The 26,806-nt window shown below is 41.4% G+C and overlaps 1 protein-coding gene across 1 annotated transcript; it reads right to left on the minus strand.

Moving 5' to 3' along the window:
- Positions 1 to 8,450: 8,450 nt before the first annotated feature.
- On the minus strand, positions 8,451 to 12,034 carry miip (migration and invasion inhibitory protein). Its single transcript, XM_020483043.2, has 9 exons — positions 11,423 to 12,034; positions 11,070 to 11,290; positions 10,271 to 10,373; positions 10,053 to 10,164; positions 9,812 to 9,891; positions 9,566 to 9,692; positions 9,314 to 9,410; positions 8,962 to 9,099; positions 8,451 to 8,819 (listed from the first exon to the last, which is right to left on the minus strand). Exons 1-9 carry the CDS (start codon positions 11,739 to 11,741, stop codon positions 8,670 to 8,672), a joined length of 1,347 nt encoding a protein of 448 aa, XP_020338632.1. The 5' UTR covers positions 11,742 to 12,034; the 3' UTR covers positions 8,451 to 8,669.
- Positions 12,035 to 26,806: the final 14,772 nt, after the last annotated feature.

Genomic DNA, 26,806 nt, shown 5'->3' on the forward strand with positions numbered 1-26,806 from the left:
CGAGTTTAGCAGAGTTACGTCATCAGTGGGTTGTCCAATAAAGAAGCAGATAAATATAGCGCGCTTGTTAGCCACTTCCGCCTTTGGTAATCTCTTGTGGACAGATGTACGTAACATAAATGGTCATCATGTCTAGATGGATACAGTTGTTGTCAAAAGTAGTTTTTTTGCATTTTCGCTAACCTTAACCCAATTCTCCTAACCTACTGCATAAATTCTCCTAAACCTGGTATGGAAAGTACATTTCCTTTTTGCCTCCAATTGCTCTTAAATACAAGTAAAACTAAATGCATGCTCTTCAACCGATCGCTACCTGCACCTACCCGCCTGTCCAACATCACTACTCTGGACGGCTCTGACTTAAAATACGTGGACAACTACAAATACTTAGGTGTCTGGTTAGACTGTAAACTCTCCTTCCAGACCCATATCAAACATCTCCAATCCAAAGTTAAATCTAGAATTGGCTTCCTATTTCGCAACAAAGCATCCTTCACTCATGCTGCCAAACATACCCTTGTAAAACTGACCATCCTACCAATCCTCGACTTTGGCGATGTCATTTACAAAATAGCCTCCAATACCCTACTCAACAAATTGGATGCAGTCTATCACAGTGCAATCCGTTTTATCACCAAAGCCCCATATACTACCCACCATTGCGACCTGTACGCTCTCGTTGGCTGGCCCTCGCTTCATACTCGTCGCCAAACCCACTGGCTCCATGTCATCTACAAGACCCTGCTAGGTAAAGTCCCCCCTTATCTCAGCTCGCTGGTCACCATAGCATCTCCCACCTGTAGCACACGCTCCAGCAGGTATATCTCTCTAGTCACCCCCAAAACCAATTCTTTCTTTGGCCGCCTCTCCTTCCAGTTCTCTGCTGCCAATGACTGGAACGAACTACAAAAATCTCTGAAACTGGAAACACTTATCTCCCTCACTAGCTTTAAGCACCAACTGTCAGAGCAGCTCACAGATTACTGCACCTGTACATAGCCCACCTATAATTTAGCCCAAACAACTACCTCTTTCCCAACTGTATTTAATTTGTATTTATTTATTTATTTTGCTCCTTTGCACCCCATTATTTTTTATTTCTACTTTGCACATTCTTCCATTGCAAAACTACCATTCCAGTATTTTACTTGCTATATTGTATTTACTTTGCCATCATGGCCTTTTTTTGCCTTTACCTCCCTTCTCACCTAATTTGCTCACATTGTATATAGACTTGTTTATACTGCATTATTGACTGTATGTTTGTTTTTACTCCATGTGTAACTCTGTGTCGTTTTATCTGTCGAACTGCTTTGCTTTATCTTGGCCAGGTCGCAATTGTAAATGAGAACTTGTTCTCAACTTGCCTACCTGGTTAAATAAAGGTAAAATAAATAAATAAATCAAACATTTCGACAAAAGCCGTATCCCTTCTTAACAAAACCCTGGTAATGGGAAATTGTATAAAAATGCCCAGTTGCCCACTATTTTGGCTACCATGGCAAGAAGAGATCTCGGTGACTTTGAAAGAGCGGTCTTAAAGGTGCATAGAGGGTTCATTAGAGAACGCTGTTTGAGAGATTTTATTTTGAAGACAAACCGCAAATTCCACTATTGTGGCTAATCCTTATTGGGACCAATCAGGACCCGAATTTCACTACGTCACATAATAATGACGCTGGTAAAGTGCTGGTGGTAATAAAGCTAGCTAGCTAGCTGATGGAGGCAAACAAAGTTCTTCCTCAAAAACATAGCAAAACGAAATAATCTGTTTCGGTAGCTATAGTTAGCTAACTATCTAGCTAAGTGTCATCGTCTAAAATATTTATAAGACAGTTATTATTTGATTAATGGTGGTCGGACCCATCTATGTGAAGCTAGCCACAATAAGGATTAGCCACAATCGTGGAATTTACGGTTTGTCTTCAAAATAAAAGTCAATGAAAGTCATGCAAATAATACAAATAGTGGAATCATTCCATGCTGGAATAGATCATGCAAACGAGGTTGGAACGTTCTTATATAAATGCAACAAAATACAATAATTTGTTAATTTGACAAAAATCTGTTGAAATCACACTGGATGTATTAGACTTTAGAATTGCATTGGTGTCATACTTATTTCACTGTACAGCCTTACCTATGGATTAGTAGATCAATGTCAATACGCACAATAGGCTGACTGGGGAGGTGATTTCCCACAGTCAAAGTCCCGCAATAAGAGCTACGACGCTAATATTTCCTTAAACTATGCACAGTTGTGTTCTCTTGGTGTCACCGAGTAGACTGATACCCCATTTCATTGCTCCACATTCCAACCATGTTTAACAATATCAAGTTTAAACACGGCATGATTTCACCAATTTTAACCTTCTGCATCACTTTCAAAGAGGGACTTTTATTTTAAAGGCGAACCGCAAATTCCACTATTGTGGCTATTCCTTTATGTGGCTAGCTTCACAACACATAACCCGGTCTGGTCAAACCATAGTATAGCATTCGGATGAAGCAAGTGATTTCAATGAGAGATACCAGCGTCAGCAGCGTAAACAGTGGAGAGCAGCATACAAAAGAAGCAAGGAGAGGAAAGGAGCACTGAGGAACTTGACCACTCCTCCACAAAGTCCAGATCATGTTCCAGAGCAGTCCCCACAGCCAGGATCTTCAAGGTCAGGGCAATTGTTCTTTGTGAAGAGTACCAATGTTGAACGTGCGATGGAGATGATGCCAAGCCCGATAAAAGTGCCTTCCACCATGAGAATACACCATGGCATCACCCTTTCTCCTGGTGGGCTGATATCTCGTGATGTCAGCTGCCTTTGTTCAACAAAGAAGGACCTAAACTGTACATGCTTTAACACACAGCACTTCAGTTTCAGGCAGAAGGTACTGGCTGCTCCAGAACAGCCAGCCAATGAGGAAAATCCACAACATGTGGATGAAATCCAGTGGGGAAATCCAAGTCTTCTTGGACAGTGGTGTGTAGTGGAATATGATGCTGACCTTTATCCAGGCATCATCCTCGGCACGGATGAAATGAGTGTACAAGTGAAATGTATGCATGGTGTAGGACCAAACCGATTTTTCTGGCCTCCTTGTGATGACATCCACTGGTATCAGTTTGATGAAGTCCTTAAGATGATGCCACCCCCATGGCGTGTGACATCCCACCAAGTGGAGGTTGAGAGAGATGTGTGGGCCAGACTCTCAGGAAGAAACCCATGAATGAATAAGGTTCTCCTGAGAAGAAGGATAGTCATGCTGACACTAGCATTCTAAATGCCCTTGGAAAATGTTCCTACAGTGTAACGGTTTTCTAGTGGTGAAGGAGAGTCGGACCAAAATGCGGCGTGTAGATTGCGATCCATGTTTAATAAACAAACGTAAAACACAAATCAATTACAAACACTACAAAACAAAGAACGTAACGAAACCCGAAACAGCCTATACTTGTGTAAACTAACACAGGAATAAGGACAATCACCCACGACACACTCAAAGAATATGGCTGCCTAAATATGGTTCCCAATCAGAGACAACGATAAACACCTGCCTCTGATTGAGAACCACTTCAGACAGCCATAGACTTAACTAGAACACCCCACTAAGCTACAATCCCAATACATACACACCACATACAAAAACCCATGCCACACCCTGGCCTGACCAAATAAATGAAGATAAACACAAAATACTTCGACCAGGGCGTGACATACAGTTTGATGACACGTTGAACTTTTCTGATGAAACCTGTTGAATGTTATTAAGTATCCTAGTGCCTAATGGGTTTTTATTTGTTTCGATATTTACTGCAGTTTGGTTAATAAAACCAAGAGTATTCTAAATATATCTAATGTCCTTATTACATGGTTGCATACAATGAAATGCAATGTTTTGGGGTAAATCTTGGAGGTAGTATGATAGTAAACTAAACTTGTTTAAATCGAAACTGATGTCTCTTCAACCCTGTTACAGTATTCATTCCTGTCACCCTAGTCTCAACCCCGTCACATGTCAATATTTGTTAAATAAAACAGGGTGAGATCTTGCGCCCCAGATCGAGGGAGATTATCAGTGGTCTTGTATGTCTTCCATTTCCTAATAATTGCTCCCACAGTTGATTTCTTCAAACCAAGCTGCTTACCTATTGCAGATTCAGTCTTCCCAGCCTGGTGCAGGTCTACAATTTTGTCTCTGGTGTCCTTTGACAGCTCTTTGGTCTTGGCCATAGTGGAGTTTGGAGTGTGACTGTTTGAGGTTGTGGACAGGTGTCTTTTATACTGATAACAAGTTCAAACAGGTGCCATTAATACAGGTAACAAGTGGAGGACAGAGAAGCCTCTTAAAGAAGAAGTTACAGGTCTGTGAGAGCCAGAAATCTTGCTTGTTTGCACCATAATTTGCAAATAAATTCATAAAAAATCCTACAATGTGATTTTCTGGATTTTTTTTCTTATAATTTTGTCTGTCTTAGTTGAAGTGTACCTATGATGAAAATTACAGGCCTCTCTCATCTTTTTAAGTGGGAGAACTTGCACAATTGGTGGCTGACTAAATACTTTTTTGCCCCACTGTACTTAGCTAGGTCAACTGCAGTTATTCAAATCCCAGTTTCTCTCCCTTTGATTTCTACTTCTCATGTGAGATTGCTGTCTAGGTAAGGGTGTGACGTCTGTACAGAAACAAAACAGGCTATTTTAAGTCACCCATATTGACAAAAATGTAGAACAATTAGACACCCTGTAACCCACACCTACACACTCATGTATCAATCTGATTGATGGATTGTGTTGTGCAGTAAGCAGGCTCAGGTGTATAACTGTGGCTCCTTCCACCTTCAAATAGGCAAGAGGGCCAACCATGGAGAGTAGTAAGACACATCATTCTATAACTACCCTATATTGTTTGTCCTCCTGTCTGTGCTTAGTGTGGACATCAGGTGAGGTCACACACACAGATTCCTGTTGGAACACTGTCTCTTTAACTACCTTATTTCCACAATAACAGTCTCTCTTCTTCACTTCATCCCTTTCTCCCTAAATCCTCTAGATTATATCAGAGGTGTTGGTGAACCCCTCCCGCATCTGAACTGGCTACATAGAGGGCACAGCATGATCAGAGGTGAGAGGTCACTTGGTCGGGTCAACAGGGAGTATTATTAAAGAGATGCTTTATATTGAAATAGAGATGTAGTAGTCCCAGAATTAATGATCCAAGGTCAGTTTTGCATTTCACCTGCTGATGATTATGATGACTGACAGTGTTAGCATGTTTAAACCTTGTTTTTAAACATTCTAACTCTCTCCACCTGTCTCTTCTCTGCAGGTATGTTTTGAGATGAAAGAGGATGCCAACGTCGCCACCTAACCCACTCTTAAAATAACCTTCGGGCCCACTGGGAGCCCAAGGCTGGTTAGGAGACACCGCTAGAGACTCTATTATGTAATTGTGATGAACTGAGTGAATATTAGGGTAGCACTGTGATTCATTAATCATATGCTGTCTTCATTGCTCCTCTGTTCTTACCTCTTTCCCTTTCTGTCTTTTACACCTCTCTCGCCACCCCCTCTTTCTTCCTGTTTTTATAATGCACACCAGATGTGCTTTGAAGTACAGATTACACTTGTATTTATAATATATTACAATTCTAATATTTATAATGCATAATGTATTTATAACCCTTGGATAATGAACTTCTTTCAATAAAGCGTTTCACATTCTCTACTGGTTGAAATGAACTCCTTCCATTTGATGAAATACTACACCTATCCTGTTTTTATCAGATCAATGCAGAGGAATGAAATTAGATATTGAGATGAACTGGTTTTAGAGTATTTACATAATGAATGGGAAGTGTAGTGTACTGTTTTTTAAATTATATTTATGTATATATGAATTACAAATCAGCCTTTAACTAGTTAAAGCATGTTTCTAGTCTATTGCATAGTTACAATGTGCAACCATTGATGTCGCAGGACCAGGATTGGTAAACACTGTTGAAGTGTATAATTGTAATACATACATGCAGACACAGCATCATTCAAAGACTGGAATTTGATACTCCTGGTATATGACTGAAAAATAATCTCACAGACATTCCTGAACTGCACCTTTATTTGCCAATCTAGAGTACATGATCAGTGAATAGATTACATTTACAGGCTACAATGTGGGGATCTCATGCATGGTCAAAACTACATGTATTGTCACGCCTTGGTCTTAGTATTTTGTGTTTTCTTAAATTATTTGTTCAGGCCAGGGTGTGACATGGGTTATTGTGTTGTCGTATTGTTTTTTTTTGTAGGCATTGGGATTGTGGTTGATTAGGGGTGTGTCTAGTTAGGCTTGGCTGCCTGAGGCGGTTCTCAATCTGGAGTCAGGTGATTCTCGTTGCCTCTGATTGGGAACCGTATTTAGGTAGCCTGGGTTTCGCTTTGTATTTCGTGGGTGATTGTTCCTGTCTCTGTGTAGTTTCACCAGATAGGCTGTAATTAGGTTTCACGTTCCGTTTGTTGTTTTGTATTTATTATAGTTATTTCATGTATCGTCACTTTTGTTCATTAAAGTCATGATTAACCACTACGCTGCATTTCGGTCCGACTCTCTTTCAACAAACGAAGAACGCCGTTACCTGTATATACGCCTTTCATCGTTGGCACAAAGTTATATTAAATTCTACTCAATCCATAGGCTTCATTAATGTCATTCAGACTGTTCTGAAGTTGATACAACTGTCTATGATAGCTGAGGTTCATAGCTAGGTTCTGAACTACTAAACGTTTTAGAGTCGATACACAGATCGGCTACATAGCTAGCTACACATCCATAGGGCATACGGGTATTTTTATCCTCCACTGCACAATAAGCAAGAAAATAGTTAGCTAGCTACTTTAGTTCAGATGCATTGAATGGCAAATATCAGCAAGGCAAGCTTACAACATTAAACATTCAATTTGAGGTAAATGTTTTAGCCAGCTCCATTCTTTACATCCACTGTTTCACAAGACGACAGCGTGGTTTGCTGGTTGTTTCATGAGTCCCTAAAACATTAAACTAACAGAATTACAATTTCAAACTCATGTTACAACACCCATAAAGCTGGCTAATGTTAGCTAGTCAGCTAGTTTGATAAATAGCGATTTTCGTAAATTGACTTTATGGCCAAAGAATATACATAATCGTTTGTCTCTAATATTAACTAACATATTGCTCTCAACTGTATTTTTATTTTACGTGATTCGTTATGGCGTTATAATTCCTTCCATCCCAGTATTTTTGTCAGCCATCTTTGCTGAAGAAAGTATCCAGCTTGGGTCGTATAGCCTCTAATTCGCCATGGGAACCACTCGATATGATTGGTCATCGCCTAGCGGTCGCCGCTGGTGGATAAAGTTGGGAAACGTTTAACTTTTTCACAGCCTCCCACGCCAAATTCCGCGGACGATACGCTTCTCTGAGACAGCGTTTTCCATCAACAAAAAAACGAATGATAGAATTTATTGTGGAAGAATAGTTTAAAATCCCTCCAATTTAATAAATAATAAAAAAAGACTTCTATGCCAAGACACATTGAGGCTGTTCTGGCGGCCCTAGCGGTCAGCATGTAAGACACTATGTTGGTGTTTCCTTTATATTGAGTTACCTGTAGGTGGTGACGAATTAACAGCACTAGAGACTGGCTGCATCAACAAAAACACTTCTCTGATATAGACTTGAATATCTTAACAACAAAAATACCATAATGTTGATTTTAAAACATAATTCCTTATCCAATGTTGTGATAAAAGGAAAACCCCTACCTCCATAGCTTTGGTCTATGCAATCATGTCTGATTTTTAATTTATTTTTAATTTAACTAGGCAAGTCAGTTAAGAACAAATTCTTATTTACAATGACGGCATAGGAACAGTTCAAGGAAAGGCGCAAGGTTTTCTTTTTAAGATTATTCAAACAAGGGACTTTCCGTCTGTCAATTTATTTATTTTATAATGAGTCAAGTCAAATTGTTTCTACGGTATGCACAACACTTACACTAATGTTTGCGATTTGTCCCTCTGAAGCCCCAGAAATCATCCCCATCATTACCACCACAAATCCCTAAAGACATCAACATGCATTCATAAAGAAAGAACAAGGTGAAATCTAATTTCATTTATCGACCCTAACAATGGAAATTAAGTAAATTGATGGTAATACTATTTAAGCAAATTACATCGTATTATCTCGGTACCAATCTTAAAAGTTGCAGTATGTTCTATGTGCACTATTTCTATGCTTCCCATTCTTGTATCTTTTACTTTCGGGTTTGTACACCAGCTTCAAACAGCTGAAAATACAATATATTTTAAATAACCAAACCATTTAAACCGCTGTGAAATTATTATCTACACTATACATTGCTTGTTTTATCACATAAACGATTAGAATTTTAGCAACCAGGAAATGGCGGAGCGAGTTCTGCATATTGCACCTTTAATAAAATCTGTACCGCATCAAAATGAAAATCAAGCACTTAACACATTATATAACTGTATGATAGAAAATTACAATACATTAATGATTAAATAGGCACAATGATAATCCTACGTTAAAACTGCTGAGGGTTAATTCGTCATCATTATTAAACATTTAATTCATGTAAAAATATGAAATCATAATACTACACAGGTTTATAGTGCTGTTAGGTTGTCAGAACACAGGGTAGGACGGGCTGTGTGGTTTGCCGTTGGCAGGCGCTGGAAACGGTAGCGGGCCAAACGAGACATGTCAAGCAGCTGGTCGGAACGCTGACTGCCAGACACTCTGGACACTGAGAAATCCTGAGAAAAAAAACAGAAAACCAATCAACCAGATCCACACATACCAGTATGCCAAACAAACACATGTTAATTAAGACGCAGACATCTTTGCAATGGCCACCAAGACCTGTGATATGTTTTCTTTCATCTTGCAATGGCTCACCAGAAACTTCTTAGACTGTGGCTGTGCAGAGGGGATGCCACAGCTTGCCGCCTTCGTGTCCACAGAGCTCCTCAGATCCAGGCTGCTGAGCTGGGGCCCAGTGCTGGGGACTGTGTTAGACCAGCCTGACAGACAGTGCTGTAGGGAACATCAAATCAAAGGCTTGTGATACAACTACAACCTTAAAGTTTTTGGGCGAACTATGGGCCGGATAAGCAATGAGAATGAGCAAGATGACAAAGCAAGATGATAACAGAATAGTATAATTCAAATGATTGAGGAGTGTGTTTCAATGTCAAAACCACATTGTGTGGAGAGATGTAGTCTTCTCTTATTAACATGCCACACTCACCGATGGTAAACCCAGGCTGTCGGAGGGGTCGAAGCTACACCTCCGATGGGCTTTGTACTTGTATGCTGGCAACAGTGTGGAGCGCGGGATGCTGACCCTGGGACAGAAACAAAAGCATATTCTTTATGACGAGGACAAGTGTTATAACGGGATGGTAATAAAACACCATCCTGGTTTGTAATGGACTTCACTTTAGTAGAATTTGAGGATGAGTGAGATGAAAAGTGGCACCAGGCGGATGAGTGGTCTCACCTGATAAAGGCTGGCTCAGCCGCAGTGTGGGGGATTTTGTATTTGGGCTTCTTACACACAGGGCATGACTCCTGAGAATCCAATGGGGTTGGGAACAGTCGGCTGTTGATTCTGTAACAGAACGTACCTAGACAACAAGGAGAAACCGAATCAGACAGTACAGTATAGTATTCAGGGTCTCTTCTTCAGTAAGCAATAGTGACATTATGTAGGTCTAATCCAAAAGCTTGCTATGGTATCTCATACACTGGTGAGTGTCCATGGTGTGCTGTTGGTCTTCCTTCTCTATTGACAATGGTGGGGGTGAAAGGTCCTCTTCAGATAATCTGTGAGGAGGGTAAAATCAACAGTCATTCATTAAATAAGAATTATTATCTATTTCAGTAATAGCCCTCTTACAGTCTGAACTTTTGGTTAAAAATACTCTATACCCAAATCCGATTCACAGCTCAAGAAAAAATATATTACATTAAGTGAATGCACTTGCCCTGCTTGTTGGCTGTGGACACACTCATCTCTGTTGACCTGGCGGAAAGTGCGCAGATCACTGAAGAACTGCTCCGAGTGCTCCGTCAAGGAGTTTTCTGCATCCACAATCCCTACGGGAGGAGAAAACAGTATCAAGTAGAGTAACATTTTGGCTGCTACCCCAATAAACTGGTTGGGTTAGCTTAATTTCTGTATAGAACTCATTTCTTGGCATACCTGCTATCCAGTCATAGCCCAGTAAAGGCTGCAGACGCTGTCTGTCGGAGGCTGATGTTTGCTCCAGTCCAGAGGATTGGAATGTGAATTTACCCAGCTCCCTCTATGGACACAAGCAGAGGGCAACATTTTTAAGGAGACTATTAAAGGTGAAATGTGTTGCTCAATAAAAACACAGCAGTGAGTGCAATGGTAGATCAAGCAGTTGTAACAAATATTTTTTATAACTAACCCAAGATGGGCCACAGCCTGTCGTTTCCAATGGGAGGAAATTAATCATAATGGGCTGAACAAGGAGGTGGGCAGAGCCAAGCACGAGCTAGTTTGATCCTATTGGCGCGTTCTAGCATATATATTGCATTCTTCTGTTAGGGATTGCCTACTCTGTGAAATGTGCAATAACTACATTTTCACTTGCATTCCTTCTAAACGAAGCAATTTTAAAACACTTTTAAAACTGTTTGTAACATTTTAATTTTGTCGGCATCCATCTTCTCCCACAGCCGGCCACTGGGCTTCCTCTCATCACCATATTTGGTGGTGAGTGGAAATGCCAACAGGATGCTATAATTCTGGTAAACATCTGGCTCATTGTTCTATCTGTGGTTGAACTGCCTCGCTTTGATAATACAGTGCCATCTAGTTGGAGATGATATACCCGTGTATAGTAACCTTTCTTTATATATTATCTATGGTAGTAATAGTGTAATTACTACAGTAACAACTTTTTTTAACAGAACTGTCCTTACACCACTTGTGTAATAACAACATTTCCCTTCTCCCTTTTTACTTTGCTCACCTGTTCATTCTCCTGATTATAGTAAATAGGCCTGGTATAGGGCCTACTAATATCCAGTGATCTGACAAGAGTTGCAGGACGGCCTTTGCCTTGGTCTTGAAGAAATCCTGTGTAAACAGTAGAGTGTTCTGTAGCTTGGCCTGGTTTAAGCTTGGTTCCCGTGACAAGGTATGGTGTAGAGGTCTGACAGAGGGTGACATTCACAGATTCCACTGCCTCACCTGAGGAAAAATGGGTTCAGCATTATTTCTATGGAAATCTTATTGTGTGACTGATATGCCAATATTAGTATGTCAGCCGTTCCTTTTCATTTTGCATTTCATTGGCATATCTAGCTTGTTAAGGTTACCTACCTTCAGTTCTCAGTGGTGCTGTTGTCTGTGTTTCCGTGTCGTCTCTCTCCTTGAACTGTACAGTAGGTTTGCTGAGAGCAGACCTAGCAGTGCCTAAGTCACCATCTATCAGGGTCACCATGTTCTCTGTATGGGGACTTTTTTCTTTATTCTGACCTGGCTTTTTCGTTGTGTTGTTTTGTACTGTCCGGTTTGAATCATTCTCCGAGCTTCCTTTGGAGCCGGTGATAGTCAACAAACTTTCGGTTTGGTGCCTCAATTGCATCAACAAGTCTTTGTTGCGCTCTCGCAATGCACTCAACCGTTCGGTCGAGGCCATTCGCTACTGAACAGAGGGCTGGCTAACGTTAGATCTCTAGCTACTAAGCTAATTTAGCTAGCTAGACCAAAAGCAACGTTACGTTAAGAGCAAAGAGCCAGTCTTGGCCAATTCAGAAGACACATCTTTTTTGAAAATTCGCTGGCTATTTCATACAAGTTTTAAAATATATCATATATGTTCAATAATTTATAAACAAACATAATCCAAGTTTGATCAGTCTTCTATGTTTTCAGTTTGACTTTAACTCCATAACAACGTATCAGCATACAAGCCATTTGATTGGCTAATGTGATGTTAGTCACCTCACCCATAATGCAACACGCAACCGTTTTAAAGAAACAAACACACAGTACTGAAGAAAACTGTTTTACGTCCCAATTATCTGTAGCTACTCCCAAAGTGTCAACTTGAGCACTTCCCATCACTGATTTGATAGGAAATACTGGTACAATAAATATTGTGGAAACTCCCTCCATGCTACTGTGGAAAGTAGTGAACAAGTGTACACTCCAGGAGAAAGGAGATGCAAACTGGTTCTGTGGTTTGAAGATTAGGTCTAATTCTGCATTCATGACCAGGGGCCTGTTGCACAAAACTAGGATAAGGGATTAAGCCAGGATATCTTGGTGATCCTGGCTCAATTGATCCGTAATCCGGTTGCACTAAAGATGGATAGGGGGCAGGAGGATATGTTATGGTATAAATTACCATGGAGATGTATTCTGTGGAGCTAGCCTGCTCCAGACCAGGCTAAATTCCAGGATCTATTTAATCTCATCCCTAATGTCAGTCAGCAGTCACCACAAATGGAAACCAATAGTTATTTCACTGCTCACTATACATTGTTATCACATATAACTAGACCCACTGTTATTATTTAAACGTTTGTGATCATTAATTTCAATGATTTTGGATAAAAAATGATTTTTAGATGTTGCTATCATTAGATAATTTACAGTTTCCCATAGACTATAAGGCTATATATAAAATGATAGAATATTAGGGCCACAGAGGGGGGAAAAAAACACAAGTCATAATATTGTAACCAGTTGTTTTAAAGGACAGTTGTTAAAATGACAGATGTGGGGCATTTCGTGAAATTGTACTTCAGTATGGTTTCATAAACAAAGACATGCTGATGTGCCAGAATATTAAGTATCAAAACTGTAAAAACAATATGTAGCTTTTCTGCAGAAAGAACCAGCCTCATAAATTTATGACTTTATCCTTTTTCTTCAGTGTGGCCCTAGTACTCTGTCATATAAACAAATACACATTCCATATGAATATAAAAACACAATGTGTAACATTATGTTCCTTTATTGAATAAGGACAAAACAAAGCAGGTAAACCATCAGCTCCTTTCGAAACTGAAGTCACAGTGACTCTACAAGATGGAAAGCACAGAATCCAAGCATATTATACAAAATGATACATACACATTCAAAGGTCTGTATATAACACACCCTGCATGTCTGCACACTAAAATAAATGCAGGACAAATCCATACACATCAACTGAACAGACAAATGAATGGATGCAGTAGCCTCCCTGCAGCCTTGTATTACACACAGTATACCGCACAAACATCACAAGAGGCCAAATTCGTCAAAAAACGAACCCAAAAAAACCAATTCCTCTGCCACCGCAGGACATATTTAACCAAAATTGAAAGCACACATACTAACTAAAATAATTCAACACATATTGGTCCCTCAGCAGCCGACCACTGTCGTCATCAGGGAAGATTGCCGGATTGTCCCAGTCCATGGCTGGTGGCACTCTGGGGGCCCTCTCCTTCCTCAGGCAGGCCACATTGTGGAGGACAGCACAAGCCACAGTAATATCACATGCCCTAACAGGGCTGACCCTTAATTTGTGAAGGCAGTGAAAGCGTGCCTTCAGGAGGCCAAAGGTCATTTCAACTCTGGCCCTGGTCCTGGCATGGGCATGGTTGTAGGCCTGCTGTGCTTCCTGGGGGTCTGTGAAAGGTGTCAGGAGAAAAGGCTGGCAGCCATACCCCCTGTCTCCCAGCAACACACCAGAGAATTCACCTGTCAACACAAAATCTCATCATTACTACCTCATAAACACAGTGATATTCTTGACACAGCCATGATGGTTATAAATAGGGGTTGTGTGGCTTACCTTGTGATAGGCACTGATAGATTTCAGAGGCCCGAAAGATTCTGGAGTCATGGACTGAGCCAGGCCATTTTGCCACAACATTGCTGATCACACAGTCAGCATTGCAGACCATCTGAAATCATATGAGGAATATTACACCAATCAATGCACATCACTGGCAATGCAGAGTGTTCGTCAATGGACAATATCAAAAAGTTATGTTCACCTGAACATTAATGCTGTGAAAGGATTTCCTATTCACAAAATCGGCCTCATGGGCACCTGAGGGGGCTTTTATCCTTGTGTGTGCAGTCCACTGCACCAATGACATTGGGGAAACCTGTCACACAAAGTAATGAGTATCCTACTATGTGTTAACAGTTGTCCTGTAATTTGTAGATCCTCTTACCTGCAATCCTATAGAACTCCTCTTTGATGTCACAGAGTCTTCTGTGGCCAGGGAAGGAGATGAAGACATCTGCTAATGTTTTGATAGCCAGACACACACTCCTTATTGTGCGGCAAATTGTGGCCTTGTTCAGCTGTTCTGCATCCCCCACTGAGTACAGGAAGGCTCCACTAGCAAAAAAGCGCAAGGCCACACAAACCATTTGCTCCACACTCAGTGCATGGCTCCGTGCAGTGCGGTGCTTAATCCTGGGACCCAGTAGTCTGCATAGATACCTGATGCCACTGATGTACTGATTGCTGGGAAAATAAAAAAAACCTTAGAAAGATGCCACCGTCCTGTGTGCTCACAATAAGAGCTCATATGTCATGGCTCACTTGACTTTACGAGAATATACCTAATTTTTATTTTGAGCTGTGTCATCTTCTTGGAGCTGGGGGAGGAAAGAAAAATAATGATTAATACATTTGTGTTACAGTTAGCATACAGTGTACATTGAAGGCATATCTCACCTCCCTCTCAAGTTTTTTTATTTCAAGGTCCAGTTTCCTAATTGTCCTCTTTTTTATTTCGAACTCCAGTGCAAGATTTTCCATCTTTTTCTTCTTGTACTGAATGTCTATGTCTGCCAGTTCTATTTGGCGCCGGAGGTGGTTGCCATACAACTTTCTGATAGCTTGTGAGCTCTGTGAACACAATACAATTAGCGCAGCTGGAATTTGGCAGGATGTGGTGTCCTTTTATTAATACGCACTATGTTGCCAGGCTGGTTTTCCCACTGTATAGCATCTGGGTCCTGTAAAAGAAATTAGATTTTGATGAGGACTCCTCACCATTGTAGAGTAAATAGTACTTTCACAGTCTTAACATGATACCTCATGCCTTCTGGAATCCAGAGAGAAGGTCTCCTCCTCATCATCGTCTCCATCATGTGCTGTTGCTGCTGCACTGGGGCCTTCACCCTATCACATTTAATCGGATTCATATTGAAGCTAGTAGACAAGACATGCCAGGCCTACAGTATGCCTTTGATGGAGTACTCACTGGATCAGCATCGTCTGGTGCTTGTGCTGGTGGCTCTAACAGGAACACAGTGCTGCCAGACACTGCAAGGCAATAGGTAAACCAAAGTCAGACAGTCCAAATTGATTCAATATGAATGTATCCCATGTAGAGATGGAAGGACATACCTTGAATGAAGCGGGTGGCATCTTGGGAGGAACCTATGCTCGTCTCTTTCCCCCCAGGGATCCCCTCTAAGACGGGCCTGCCTTTATTTAGCTCCAAGGCCATGTCCTCTGCTGGGGTAAGGTCAGCCTTTGGTGACCCACCACCCGTGCCTTGTCTGTGGGTATTCTTTTTCACTGCTAAAACAGTACAGACAATGTGTGAGCAGGCACCTTCTGGGTACAATATATGCTTGTGCTTTGTTAAATATTAGTCAGGGACCATACCATTCTGCAGAATGTTCTTGTATTTGATTTTGACCTGCTGCCATGTCCGTTTTGGCCCGTTCATGTTTAATCTACACACACACACACACACACACACACACACACACACACACACACACACACATTTAATGGAGTCACACTGCAAAAAATTACTTGGTATTTTTGTCTTGTTTTCAGTAAAAATATCAAAAAATGTATCATAGCTTTATACAGTGTGATGGAGTTACTTTACACAATTTCACTCATATCTGCAGTGCATTTCAATAAAAAATTTAACCGTTTCATAATTACAGTACAACTGCATTTTTGGAGATGTGAATTAAGTATTTGAATTGTAATTGTGATGTTTCAGCGGAGCGGTGAGTGTGTAATTGTGCACTACTTACGCATTCAGGCGGTCTGCAATACTTTGCCACGCTTTTTCTCTTTGCTTTATCACTGTGGCGGTGTTGCCTTTCTTCTTAATTATATCTTTTACCTCCTCGTATGCCTCCATGAGGATTTGTGCTTCCGACGGGGAAAAGTACGCGGCTCTAGTTGCCATGGTAAATCAGTTAATCTGTGATCTGTGGCGGGGTCTATTTGAGTGAGCCGTGAGCGCGCACCTATCCAGGATTGGTTTCACCTGGCTTAATGAATCCGTGTCTGCTCATCCTGGCTTGGTCTTTGTGCAACCAATTAAGCCTGGACGCACATGTTTTGGCTTCATTGAGCTCAGCTGAGTCATTTATCCCGGATGTCTTAATTCTACTTTTGTGCAACAGGCCCCAGGTGGGAAGGTTGTATTAACCACTCACGACTGGGAACGCCCCCCAACTGGTAGCAAGTGGGAAACTCGTATATAAACTCGTATATATTTAAATCGTGTATATATTTTATTTTTCTATATGTACACTTTGACAATGTAAGTAATAATGAACTTGCCATGTCAATAAAGTCAATTGAATTTAATTGAACTCGTATATCATCCCTGAGCTCCGATTTTTCCAACATGCTAGTCTCTGACATCACCTACTAAGGAAATTACCTCTATAACAGCCTTTTCGACAGTCATGCAACAACAAAACATTTTATATAAAGCTATCTATTAATATGTCACCCTGGTGATTTTTGAACGCTATAATTTGTTTACAAGCGTGATCGCTGTAATAGTTACTTAGTTTATGGTTGATGCAGTGTGTTGACCATTAGCCAATCTGCTTTTCTCGGTGAGTTCAAACACACGAATGCATCCAATTGAGATTTACGACTTCACTTCACTGGTAATTACCACCTCCCCACTTGAAAATTAACGCAGCATTAGGTCTGAGAGCGTAATCAAATAATATAATACACATTTAGTTTTTTAAACTATGTGATCTGTCAGGAAGTTAGGATTCCATATGTAATTAAAATGACAAGGAGTGACATAACACATGATGCCCCAGTCAATTATATTATCCCCCTACAGATTGTCTGTAACATGTTATATACAATCAGTGGGTCTAATCCTGAATGCTGATCGGTTAAAAACGGTATTCCAGCAGGTGTCTATTCCACAAATTACCACCGGGTAAATCTATGACGTTAACTATTTACTCTGTTCCATCTGCATGCTTAGTCCACTGTCTCATCAGCCCAGCCAGACAATATATAAACGTGATCTTCCTCTCTATCTCACATTTATTTTAGACTAACATTTCGTTTCAACAGCGGAGATTTGTATAAACGTTGCTGTCTGTTTCTCCGACATTTGCAACATTGTTTCAATATTCAAATTCGATCTCCTGCTGTACCATAGTAATGAATTTGTCAGGAGTCGGGACGAGACACAGCGTTTCTCAGCCAGTCGAAATCATGAATCAGCTAGCATCATTTTTATGGATATATACAAATTGAAAAAGGTGAAACGAAACGAAGTGCTGCTAGTTTGCAGTATTTTCATATTCGGTTCGAAGTGATTGTGTTAGCTGTGGCGTTGGATAGCTCCTCTGAACAACATATTTTCTATGCCAGGCAAAATAGCGTCTCATTATCTCATTGTTATGGATGTGTCCAAATAAATGTCACTAGAAAACAGCTTAAACAAATGCAAATGCAGCTACTGTTATTTTTCTGGATGCATTGTTTAACGTGAGTGCAAGTTAGCCGTAGCTAGCAAGCAAGAGATACAAAATAGATTTAAAAAATAAATAAAAAATACGTTGCCAGCCAGTATGGCAATAAATACAGAACAAAAAGACTGAATGACTGGTTCGCGTCTGGCAACCGAACCTATTGAACGAACAACCAGCCGGCTTGGATAGCAATTCTAGATTTGTGTCGGGACTATATTTTGTGGAAGGATGAATAAATTCAACCAAATAACGTTTTTAATGAAAATATGTCAATATTTCTTTTCATTGTAACCCGTTGTCTAAAAGTGATAATGCCCTCGAAGCAGGTGTTTGGAGAATATTGGAATGAAACAGACAGGGAGCAGGTCTTGAACCCTCGACCTTCTAGCACGAAGTCCAGCGCTTTATCGACGGTGCCGCAAAACCATGCTCGAACAGCAGAGTCGATATCCGCGCTTATATATTGGCACGTTTGCCTAACAACACCAATGCCAATATATCCTCCAAACACCGGCTTCGAGGGTATTATCACTTAAATGTACAATGACTGTTTAATATAATTAACATTTTCATTCATAGTTTCTGAAAACTTCAGACAAGGTCATTGTAATGTTTTTCATTGTGCCATCCTAAAAGGACAATCTGTGCTTGTAAAAGCTGAGAAATTTGTGAGTATTCATCCACTGCTTACTGACAGGAGGAGATTAGTTAATCTTCAATTAAACCTGTCCATCCGTGGTGACACTAATCATGGCACTGCCGGTGGCAGAGGGTCACAGTCATAATGATATGTATGCTCTCGTTTTGAATGGTGCTGAGCTGTGTGGGCGAGCTGCTACTCTGTATTCCAGTCACGGCTCGTTTGCATTGAGATTTGTCCCAGCCAGTCCAGTGTGATTAGCTGACCACAGTACTGTGAGTTGCACCACATTATCATTAAATTGTGCCAGTTATGAAGTCATATACTCCAATGTGTCCCTGTAATCACTGTTGTGCTCCAGGCAATTACTGCCTGCTGCCCGGAACGCCTCATCGTCCATTAACCACTGGTCACGGACATCACAACAACAACAACAACAACAAAATAGGGAATTACACAAGATTTACAAACATATCATTCTTAGAATTTAGAATAAATGGCAACCTTCATTACTGTAAAAGCCCTGGTTAATTTGACAGTGGTAATCATAGGATACATGTGAAGCAATTCAGTCAATACTCAAAGAGACCAGAGCTCTGGGAGCTTTTTTGGTGACCTAAAAGGGTAAAAGGTGAAACAAAGAATATAATTTTTACATCTGGAATGTTATCCATTTCATACCCTGTAGGGGGCAATATGTGACTTTAAATGACTCTTTCAGATATGAAGGAACTGTAAAAGTCAATAACAAATGGAAATATATTTCACAAGTAGTGTTCTGGCAACAAAAAAAACAGGACACTGTGTTCATGCTGAGGCTGAGCTAAGTGCTCCAACCATGTTACAACTACATTCAAACCCCACCTGGAGTCACTGAATGTATTGATCTCATCATAGTTTAACATGGTTTAGAAATACTGTGGGTCCTTCTTTACCAGATGCGAACCTTGGCTTTACCACACTTTTTAAACTGTCCTCTGATCTGAAATCCTCTGTGTGCTCCCCTGCTGCGGAGCTGTAGGCGTCATAGTGGGACTACGGAGACCCGTTGAAGTAGAGTACATGCAAAGAAGAATAAACCAAAGCCAAAGTAAATATACACTGAGTATACAAAAGAGCTTTCACCTGGATTTCCTGGCCAGTCAATATCATGGAAAGAGCAGGTGTTCTTAATGTTTTGTACACTCAGTTTACATCAAGTCACCTAATGTGTCTGGATGGGTCTATTCAAAAAATGTGTCCAGGGGCTATCTCTACTGGCTGACATCTCTTATATTCCTCATTTGAAATTATGTTTGATAAGCAGTAAGCACACAGAACAACATAGTCCCAGCAGAAGATAGCGATGGACAGTGAAGGGTCAGGTTGGCTGATAGGATCAGGCTGAGAGGGGATACCTGTCACAGCAGGTGGCAGTGAGGTATTGAAGGGGGACGTGGCTGTGCTGATAAAGAGACACAGAAGGTCGATTGTTCCCGCCAAGCTGCTTTTAGCAGGGCGATGCCATTAAGATAAGGAGGATTAGGTCTAGCACAGGGAGGGGGTTGTCCTAGCTGCCACGCTCTGATGGACAGGACAGCAGGAGAGATCACACTGAGTAAGAGACAGGGCCCAAGAGAAGGTATGCAGAGACGCATGGTCTAAGAGAGGTTTGCAGATACTCTACTATTCAGCAGCAGCACAGGATGCACACACACAGACGCATTAAACAATCAAAGAAACTAAAGGCTGTATGTCTATAGGCTGTATGCCTTTACAGTGTCGCGGTATACAGTACAAGGCAAAACAGCATCCTTCCTAGGTTGCAGGAACACATGTTCTTTGAGTTCTCATTTTCCATGACACAATAAAAATGCTTCTAATCTACTATAAATGATCAGCCTTTCCAGGATGGGAGGAATATTGTTTTGCCTTCCTACATAAACGTCCAGGTACTAGCTTTGATCCATCATCCTATAGAGCACTGAGTGTCAGAGAATGGTAAGAACACAATGAGAAAAACAGAACCATGGCAAGGTTGCACTCTTCAGCTAGTATTTAGGTGTGCCGGCGCTACCAAAAGTTTCCCATGAATGGAGTGCTAATTTGTGCATATTCATTCTAGCTCCTTGGTATCTCAGAAAAGGAAGGTGATAGCATCTGGGGAGATGCTATCACCTTTCCATGCTAACAGCTTTCCTTTTCTGGAATAACAAGGATCTGCAAGCCCTCTTTAGCTACTTGTATGGTGGATCCTTCCAGCACAGCATTTACCTCTGAGATTTCACCCTGGTGATTTTGTGTATCTTTTATGTTGTGCACCTGTTATAGAGCGAGATGCGCAACACTTTACTTGACACCCATTGCCATAACACATTATGACACGGTCATAACCATGTCATGACACGGTCACCCATTTATGACACGTTCATAGCCATGTCATAATATGTCATAACAGCTGACATAACATATCATAACCATGTCATAATATGGTCATAACACTGTCAGGACACATACATTTAGACCTGTTGTGACATATATTGCATTATTTTATGGCTGGATATGACACCTATATAAGAGTGACAAAACCCAAAAACCTACCACACAAGACAAAACATTATATTACACCATAGCATACTTGTCTACAGTATGTTAATGTTATGTAACATTTTCTGAAATTGACCATATAAAAGTATCATTGTATTGCATACATAATGTAGGTAAGACATGCACCTACTTCAATGCTCTGTTGCTGATCACTGGGATGAATGCAGGAGCAGATTTCAGGAGCAGGACAAGACACTCTTTTTTTGACAGATGACTGACATAATGGCATGGACATGATAGGCCAATCTGGCTTCTATGATTATGATGGTCATAATGCTTCATGACAGTGTCATAACGTTTTTTTAAATTTTAAATATGACAACAAAAAAACATGACTGTAAATAATGAATTACAACAACAACTTAAGAAATAAACTTTCAAACGAAAGGAAACGTCTTAACATGGAAAAAAATACATTTGAATGAATGTGGGTTTTGACACTCTTATGTAGGTGTCATAACCAGACATAAAATAATGCAATATATGTCACAACAGGTATAGTAAATATATGAACAATGTTTAGGCACTGAGCAAATTTCAGGTTTGCTGAGCGCAAACTTGAATGTTGTGAAAAGTCTGTGCAACTTCCAGCGAGTGTTTATTGTGAACACTGAGGCTGCAGTCGATTTAAGTTACAGTTTTGACAGTGGTCAATGAGGCTACTGTGGCTATTTGATCATAATGTAGGTCTACCAGAGTGGCCTACCATCAGAAACAATGGAGAAAATGCATCCATAACATTTTAACATGGAAATAGCTGTTCTATCATTGAATCTACAGTATCAGCCAATGTGGTGTTCAATGTGGGCCTACATTCCATAAGACTTTTAAAAAACAACATGCAGGGCTTGACATTAACCTGTTTATCAATTTGTCCTTCCAACAAGAAGGTGACTGAAATGGTTGTTGTGTTGTTTGATGCATGAAACCACTTTACAAAATAAAATGCATTATTGTTCCCATACCATTATTACAGAGAATCAGACATATTATGCTAACCTCTCTCTACTGGCTACTTAGCTTATTCAAGTCTTCTCAAAATACAATACCCGCCCCTTTAAGACAAACAAAAGCGCTTTACTTGACTTGCTTTTCAAAGAAGGCTAGCAATGCAGACGTTTTGTGCGCTTGTAAGCAATCACTCCCCTATTGCTGACTACAAATGATCTATAACGGGGCTAATAACTCACTAACTAGCAAAGGATATGAACAAAATTTGCACACATGGCTACAATACTTTAGAAAGGCAGCGCAGGATGGATACAGGTCTGTAACAGTTTGGGTCTAGAGTGTCTCCCGCTTTGAAGAGGGGGATGACCGCGGCAGCTTTCCAATCTTTAGGGATCTCAGACGATACGAAAGAGAGGTTGAACAGGCTAGTACTATTTATTTTTATTTTTATTTTATTTCACCTTTATTTAACTAGGTAGGCAAGTTGAGAACAAGTTCTCATTTACAATTGCGACCTGGCCAAGATAAAGCAAAGCAGTTCGACAGATACAACGACACAGAGTTACACATGGAGTAAATCAAACATACAGTCAATAATACAGTATAAACAAGTCTATATACCATGTGAGCAAATTAGGTGAGAAGGGAGGTAAAGGCAAAAAAAGACCATGGTGGCAAAGTAAATACAATATATAGCAAGTAAAACACTGGAATGGTAGATTTGCAATGGAAGAATGTGCAAAGTATAAATAAAAATAATGGGGTGCAAAGGAGCAAAATTAATTAATTAATTAAATACAGTAGGGAAAGAGGTAGTTGTTTGGGCTAAATTATAGGTGGGCTATGTACAGGTGCAGTAATCTGTGAGCTGCTCTGACAGTTGGTGCTTAAAGCTAGTGTGTTTCCAGTTTCAGTAATTTTTGTAGTTCGTTCCAGTCATTGGCAGCAGAGAACTGGAAGGAGAGGCGGCCAAAGAAAGAATTGGTTTTGGGGGTGACTAGAGAGATATACCTGCTGGAGCGTGTGCTACAGGTGGGAGATGCTATGGTGACCAGCGAGCTGAGATAAGGGGGGACTTTACCTAGCAGGGTCTTGTAGATGACATGGAGCCAGTGGGTTTGGCGACGAGTATGAAGCGAGGGCCAGCCAACGAGAGCGTACAGGTCGCAATGGTGGGTAGTATATGGGATTGCACTGTGATAGACTGCATCCAATTTGTTGAGTAGGGTATTGGAGGCTATTTTGTAAATGACATCGCCAAAGTCGAGGATTGGTAGGATGGTCAGTTTGACAAGGGTATGTTTGGCAGCATGAGTGAAGGATGCTTTGTTGCGAAATAGGAAGCCAATTCTAGATTTAACTTTGGATTGGAGATGTTTGATATGGGTCTGGAAGGAGAGTTTACAGTCTAACCAGACACCAAAGTATTTGTAGTTGTCCACGTATTCTAAGTCAGAGCCATCCAGAGTAGTGATGTTGGACAGGCGGGTAGGTGCAGGTAGCGATCGGTTGAAGAGCATGCATTTAGTTTTACTTGTATTTAAGAGCAATTGGAGGCCACAGAAGGAGAGTTGTATGGCATTGAAGCTTGCCTGGAGGGTTGTTAACACAGTGTCCAAAGAAGGGCCAGAAGTATACAGAATGGTGTCGTCTGCGTAGAGGTGGATCAGAGACTCACCAGCAGCAAGAGCGACCTCATTGATGTATACAGAGAAGAGAGTCGGTCCAAGAATTTAACTCTGTGGCACCCCCATAGAGACTGCCAGAGGTCCGGACAGCAGACCCTCCGATTTGACACACTGAACTCTATCAGAGAAGTAGTTGGTGAACCAGGCGAGGCAATCATTTGAGAAACCAAGGCTGTCGAGTCTGCCGATGAGGATGTGGTGATTGACAGAGTCGAATTCTTGGCCAGATCAATGAATACAGCTGCACAGTAATGTTTCTTATCGATGGCGGTTAAGATATCGTTTAGGACCTTGAGCGTGGCTGAGGTGCACCCATGACCAGCTCTGAAACCAGATTGCATAGCAGAGAAGGTATGGTGAGATTCGAAATGGTCGGTAATCTGTTTGTTGACTTGGCTTTCGAAGACCTTAGAAAGGCATGGTAGGATAGATATAGGTCTGTAGCAGTTTGGGTAAAGAGTGTCCCCCCCTTTGAAGAGGGGGATGACCGCAGCTGCTTTCCAATCTTTGGGAATCTCAGACGACACGAAAGAGAGGTTGAACAGGCTAGTAATAGGGGTGGCAACAATTTCTGCAGATAATTTAGAAAGAAAGGGTCCAGATTGTCTAGCCCGGCTGATTTGTAGGGGTCCAGATTTTGCAGCTCTTTCAGAACATCAGCTGAACGGATTTGGGAGAAGGAGAAATGGGGAAGGCTTGGGCGAGTTGCTGTTGGGGGTGCAGTGCTGTTGACCGGGGTAGGAGTAGCCAGGTGGAAAGCATGGCCAGCCGTAGAAAAATGCTTATTGAAATTCTCAATTATGGTGGATTTATCAGTGGTGACAGTGTTTCCTATCTTCAGTGCAGTGGGCAGCTGGGAGGAGGTGTTCTTATTCTCCATGGACTTTACAGTGTCCCAGAACTTTTTTGAGTTAGTGTTGCAGGAAGCAAATTTCTGCTTGAAAAAGCTAGCCTTGGCTTTTCTAACTGCCTGTGTATAATGGTTTCTAGCTTCCCTGAACAGCTGCATATCACGGGGGCTGTTCGATGCTAATGCAGAACGCCATATGATGTTTTTGTGTTGGTTAAGGGCAGTCAGGTCTGGGGAGAACCAAGGGCTATATCTGTTCCTGGTTCTAAATTTCTTGAATGGGGCATGTTTATTTAAGATGGTTAGGAAGGCATTTTTAATGAATATCCAGGCATCCTCTACTGACGGGATGAGATCAATATCCTTCCAGGATACCCCGGCCAGGTCGATTAGAAAGGCCTGCTCGCTGAAGTGTTTCAGGGAGCGTTTTACAGTGAGGAGTGGAGGTCGTTTGACCGCTGACCCATTACGGATGCAGGCAATGAGGCAGTGATCGCTGAGATCTTGGTTGAAGACAGCAGAGGTGTATTTAGAGGGCAAGTTGGTTAGGATGATATCTATGAGGGTGCCCGTGTTTAAGGCTTTGGGGAGGTACCTGGTAGGTTAATTGATCATTTGTGTGAGATTGAGGGCATCAAGTTTAGATTGTTGGATGGCTGGGTTGTTAAGCATGTTCCAGTTTAGGTCGCCTAGCAGCACGAGCTCTGAAGATAGATGGGGGGCAATCAGTTCACATATGGTGTCCAGAGCACAGCTGGGGGCAGAGGGTGGTCTATAGCAGGCGGCAACAGTGAGAGACTTGTTTTTAGAGAGGTGGATTTTTAAAAGTAGAAGTTCAAATTGTTTGGGTACAGACCTGGATAGTAGGACAGAACTCTGCAGGCTATCTTTGCAGTAGATTGCAACACCGCCCCCTTTGGCAGTTCTATCTTGTCTGAAAATGTTGTAGTTTGGAATTAAAATTTCAGAATTTTTGGTGGTCTTCCTAAGCCAGGATTCAGACACAGCTAGAACATCCGGGTTGGCAGAGTGTGCTAAAGCAGTGAATAGAACAAACTTAGGGAGGAGGCTTCTAATGTTAACATGCATGAAACCAAGGCTATTACGGTTACAGAAGTTGTCAAAAGAGAGCGCCTGGGGAATAGGAGTGGAGCTGGGCACTGCAGGGCCTGGATTCACCTCTACATCGCCAGAGGAACATAGGAGGAGTAGAATAAGGGAGCGGCTAAAAGCAATAAGAATTGGTCGTCTAGAACGTCTGGAACAGAGAGTAAAAGGAGGTTTCTGGGGGCGATAAAATAGCATCAAGGTATAATGTACAGACAAAGGTATGGTAGGATGTAAATACAGTGGAGGTAAACCTAGGTATTGAGTGATGAAGAGAGAAATATTGTCTCTAGAAACATCATTGAAACCAGGAGATGTCATTGCATGTGTGGGTGGTGGAACTAATAGGTTGGATAAGGTATAGTGAGCAGGACTAGAGGCTCTACAGTGAAATAAGCCAATAAATACTAACCAGAACAGCAATGGACAAGGCATATTGACATTAAGGAGAGGCATGCTTAGTCGAGTGATCAAAAGGGTCCAGTGAGTGGAGAGGTTGGTTGGGGGTCACGGCGATTTAGACAGCTAGCCCGGCCATCGGTAGCAAGCTAGCATAGGAGGGAGGTCTGTTATTAGCCATCTCTTGCGTTCCATCAGTAGATTAGTGGGGTTCCGTGTGGTAGAGGGGATTAATCCAAATCACACAACAACAACAAAAATAAAAACAATAGATATAGTTATAGAGGCCCAAGAAGAAAACATAATAATAATAATAATACAAATAAATAAATAAATTGTCCGATTGTCTATTCAGATAGCAGCCGATAAGACAGCTAACGGTTAGCAGGCCGCAGATGGGCGTTCAGGTAACGTTGCGACGGAGGAGCCAGCCGGATAACTACTCCGGGTAGATAACGTCGGCAGTCCAGTTGTGAAGGCCCGGTGGGGCTCCGCGTAGGCAGTAAAACGGGTCCGGATAGGTGACTGCAGCCCAGGAGTGATTGATGGAACTCAGGAGTGATTAACGGAGCTGGCTAGCTCCGGAATAATTGATGTTTGCTCCGGAATCGACGAAAGCCGATAGTCACACGGATAGCAGCTAGCTAGCTGTGAGATCCAGGTATGAATGTCCAGAGTTAGCGGTTGAAATCCAGGGACATGGAGAGAAAAATTTGTCCGGTATGTTCCGTTCCGAGCCGCGCTGCGCCGTACAA

This window comes from Oncorhynchus kisutch, linkage group LG5 (genome assembly GCF_002021735.2).
Source record: "Oncorhynchus kisutch isolate 150728-3 linkage group LG5, Okis_V2, whole genome shotgun sequence".
In the NCBI taxonomy this organism is placed as follows: domain Eukaryota; kingdom Metazoa; phylum Chordata; class Actinopteri; order Salmoniformes; family Salmonidae; genus Oncorhynchus; species Oncorhynchus kisutch.

Bases quoted from the DNA above. Each gene is read 5' to 3' on its own strand.
- miip (XM_020483043.2), bottom strand. From the start codon at position 11,741: ATGGCCTCGACCGAACGGTTGAGTGCATTGCGAGAGCGCAACAAAGAC. The intron at 11,291-11,422 runs GTAGGTAACCTT...ATTTTTCCTCAG, and splicing joins AGCACCACTGAGAACTGAAG to GTGAGGCAGTGGAATCTGTG. The intron at 8,820-8,961 runs GTGAGCCATTGC...TTTTTTTCTCAG, and splicing joins CACAGTCTAAGAAGTTTCTG to GATTTCTCAGTGTCCAGAGT.